The sequence below is a fragment of the Pteropus alecto genome, unplaced genomic scaffold (assembly GCF_000325575.1).
Source record: "Pteropus alecto unplaced genomic scaffold, ASM32557v1 scaffold120, whole genome shotgun sequence".
In the NCBI taxonomy this organism is placed as follows: domain Eukaryota; kingdom Metazoa; phylum Chordata; class Mammalia; order Chiroptera; family Pteropodidae; genus Pteropus; species Pteropus alecto.
In genome coordinates this window covers 2,483,607-2,486,845 of record NW_006430061.1, presented here as the reverse complement: position 1 = coordinate 2,486,845, position 3,239 = coordinate 2,483,607, and the positions used below count along the sequence as shown (strand labels likewise).

The window sequence follows — 3,239 nt, the reverse complement described above, 5'->3', positions numbered from 1 at the left end:
TATTATTGCCCTCGATTTACGGATGGGGAAATTGAGGCTCAGAGAGAGTATCTGGTCCATGGCCATATCAGTAGCAGAGGGCAAACACAGTTCTTGACCTCAAGTGTATGCTCTGAACTCAGATGTACATGACATCATTATGTATAGTCTAAAGGGTAGTGTCATTACCTTTCAAACTCAAATGCTAGAATAATCACAATCATAACTGTAGGGACCAGTGTTTTAAATAAACAGGATCTATATTTTCTGGCAGATGACCTCAGTGTCACAGGGAGACACTGGAAAAACAGAAATGAACTCCAAATCTCAGGGTTTCAGCTATCGGACTCTATCCTTTTCCGGACACTGGGTGGGCACCTTCCCCTGTGGACTTTTTTTTACAATACAGGCCCAGGGTGGGTTAGTGTGTGGACTGCACTCCTGCAAACCATCCTCCCATCCAACAGTGCAAGGGCAGTTACCTTACAGGAGTCATTTAGATGCTCACTTCTCAAGGTCCTTGCGGCGACGGCCATAGTAAGTGGTGCGTGCGCCGGTGGGCATGAAGTCATCCTTCAATACACCCCCACGTTTGCCTAGCTTGTCTGCTAGGTTTTTGGTCACACAGGTGGAGGTTTTGCATTCTCTCTTCTGGGTAGCGATGCTGATTAATAGGATGGAGAAAAAGAGAGGACTTGTCAGTGAGAGGTTGAGGGCCTGGGGGCAGGAGAGCCCACCCCATGGGACCATCGTGGTAAAATTATTGCTCTAAGAGGGGCCAATTAACCTTATGTCTTTCATATCAACACAATCATCACAGCAGAAAAATCATAGACCATTAGGGAAAATGGCATTATCACTTCCCATAGATATTTCCATCGGTGTCAGAAAACGCAAAGGTGGCTCTGGCGACTGGCCATGGGACACAAAGCTATAACAGTCCATCTTTCCTGTATAAATAAACTAAAAACCAATGAAGGTTTATAAGACTGGAAAGAATCATGGTGCCACATCCAACACCATTCTTAAGTACCTGGAGGTTACATCTCATTCATGGGAAACATGTACTTCTTAGGAAAAAGAAAATTACTATCTTACCTGGAAGAGGATGAGAGTTTGCATCATTAAGAACCAGAGGTTTTTATGTGCCGCTTAGCACATACCTGTTCTTGCTACTTGAGGTTGGTCACAAAGACCACCCACCATGCCCTGTGTCCAGCTAGCCTGGGTCTAAGGCTTCTTCTCAGACAGGTCCTTGAATTCATGAAACCTGGGGTTAGACCAGAGCAATAACCACCACCACTACAGCTCAGTGCTTTTTAGAAATACATCTTTATTCTTCCATGACAAGCAGATTCAGAAACAGCACTTTGAAGTTCTGTTGTGAAATCCTCAGGCACACTCAGGGCTAGCCTCTCCCTCCCTCATCTCTTCCTATGTGATTTTCTTCTAGCCTGTATATTTTGCTCTTTCCTCCTTCTGTATGAGATTCTAAATATCCACAAAAAGCCACTGGTATCATCCCAAGGAGCAACCAGAGAGGACCACATATAGTACCACATAGAAAGGAAGCAAAAAGGGACATTAGAAAGGAGAGCTAGGATTTAGTAGGCATCTTGGGGAATGTCAACATATGGGTTGCGGTCTCTCTCCAAGCCACCGGCCATGACCCCAATTGCAGTATGAAAGAATGTGTGAAACTTGTTGTGGTTCTACATGTATGTGCCAGGCACGTATGTACTCAGATTACTTCACTGCTTAGATTTGAAACTGTCCAGGCTACAGAGAAAAGACATGACAGATGGTGACATACCTCCATGGGCATTTACACACAAGTCTATACCAGTGAGGAGTTACTTAGAGCTGGGGCAGGAAGGGCTGGCAGGAAGGTGGCTCACACATCACAACAGCTTTCTAAATTGGATCTTTTTATACGTGATCTAACTATAGTCTCTCTACCTGACCCTCTGTCTTCAGGGGAGCCTCAGACCTGCTGGGCCCCAGATCAGGGTGAACAGTGATAGCCTGCTGATCACCCATCTAGTTGTATTCTCTCCACCTCTCAGGATATATCTGCCTGGACATGAGTAGAGTGAGGGATAGGATACCCTCTGTGAGCAGGTATAGAGCCTCACCTGAATCTCCCTGTCTCCTGCTCCAGCTCATTGATCTTCTGCTGTGCATAGTCTCTCACCATTGCAGCCAGTATGATGCACAATTCCTTCTCATTGAGTGAAGCAGAACCCAGGTGGCTGTCCAAAATAGACCTAGAGAGAGGAAGCAAACCCAATACAGGCTCTGAGCCTCTGCCTACTCCATCCTCAGGATAAGCAGCCAGGTTTCCTCATTTCTGCCACTTCCCTTGAGGATGTGGCCACATCTTCAGTCAATGGATAGAACATGAGGCCAGTGTCTTTCTAAAAATGTTACTTGGCCAGGAGTCAGGCTCTTTTCTGATCACGAATTGCTTTGCTGGAACTGGATCATACAGGCTTGTCAAAGCTTATGGTGAGATTTTCAGGAATTTTATGTGCTTTGTGTAAGAGCCATTATTAAAAATTAAATAAAACATAGTTTGAATCAGAAAAATGATTTATTCCAATAAATATAATTGTATAAGGGTGAGAAACTAGATTAATAGATCATATATTAGAATTATTAACAACAAATTCATTGGCAAAGTAGTTAGCTGATTGGATGCAATTTATTTCTCAAATTGTAGTTGAATTAGATAAATAGGTTTCCTATGGATACAAATGTTTGGTAAAAGGCAATGAAAGCGTTCTGTGAGACTCAAAGAGGTATATGAAACTTACAATAAAGAGCATTGTATATCTTATTTCTATTTGTAAATTGTGTACAATACATCTTCATATCGTAAAAACTTATATGTAGGCTTACATACATACAGTTTTTTCCCAAAGAGTGGCTGTTAAACATTCAGCACACCATAATTGAGAGCACAGAATTGTTTGATTTCAAGCACAGTGGGAGGAGATTGTGCTCCTGGCAGGGCTGTCTTACCTGAATGGTGCTGCCTGGAGGACACCTGCCTGGTACAGGACCAAGAAGCCAAGAGCCAGAAAGGGAGAATACTTCCAGAAGCTCATGATTTCGATCTGCAAGGAAAAAATTACATCGCCCGTCCAGCGGTAACACATCCTAGGTCTCCGTTGAGGACAGCCTTGGAGCACCCTGTCACAACAGCGTTTTCCTATAACGCAACTCATAGCGTGGGCTTTTTTTTTGCTCATACCTAG

At 43.6% G+C, this 3,239-nt stretch overlaps 1 protein-coding gene across 1 annotated transcript; it reads right to left on the bottom strand.

Moving 5' to 3' along the window:
• Nucleotides 1–483: 483 nt before the first annotated feature.
• LOC102889190 (calcitonin receptor-stimulating peptide 2-like) lies at nucleotides 484–3,209 on the bottom strand. The gene is made up of 3 exons (XM_006904751.2): nucleotides 3,004–3,209; nucleotides 2,115–2,246; nucleotides 484–643 (listed from the first exon to the last, which is right to left on the bottom strand). The coding sequence occupies exons 1-3, from the start codon at nucleotides 3,207–3,209 to the stop codon at nucleotides 484–486; spliced, it is 498 nt and encodes a 165-aa protein (XP_006904813.2).
• Between the last annotated feature and the right edge of the window lie 30 nt (nucleotides 3,210–3,239).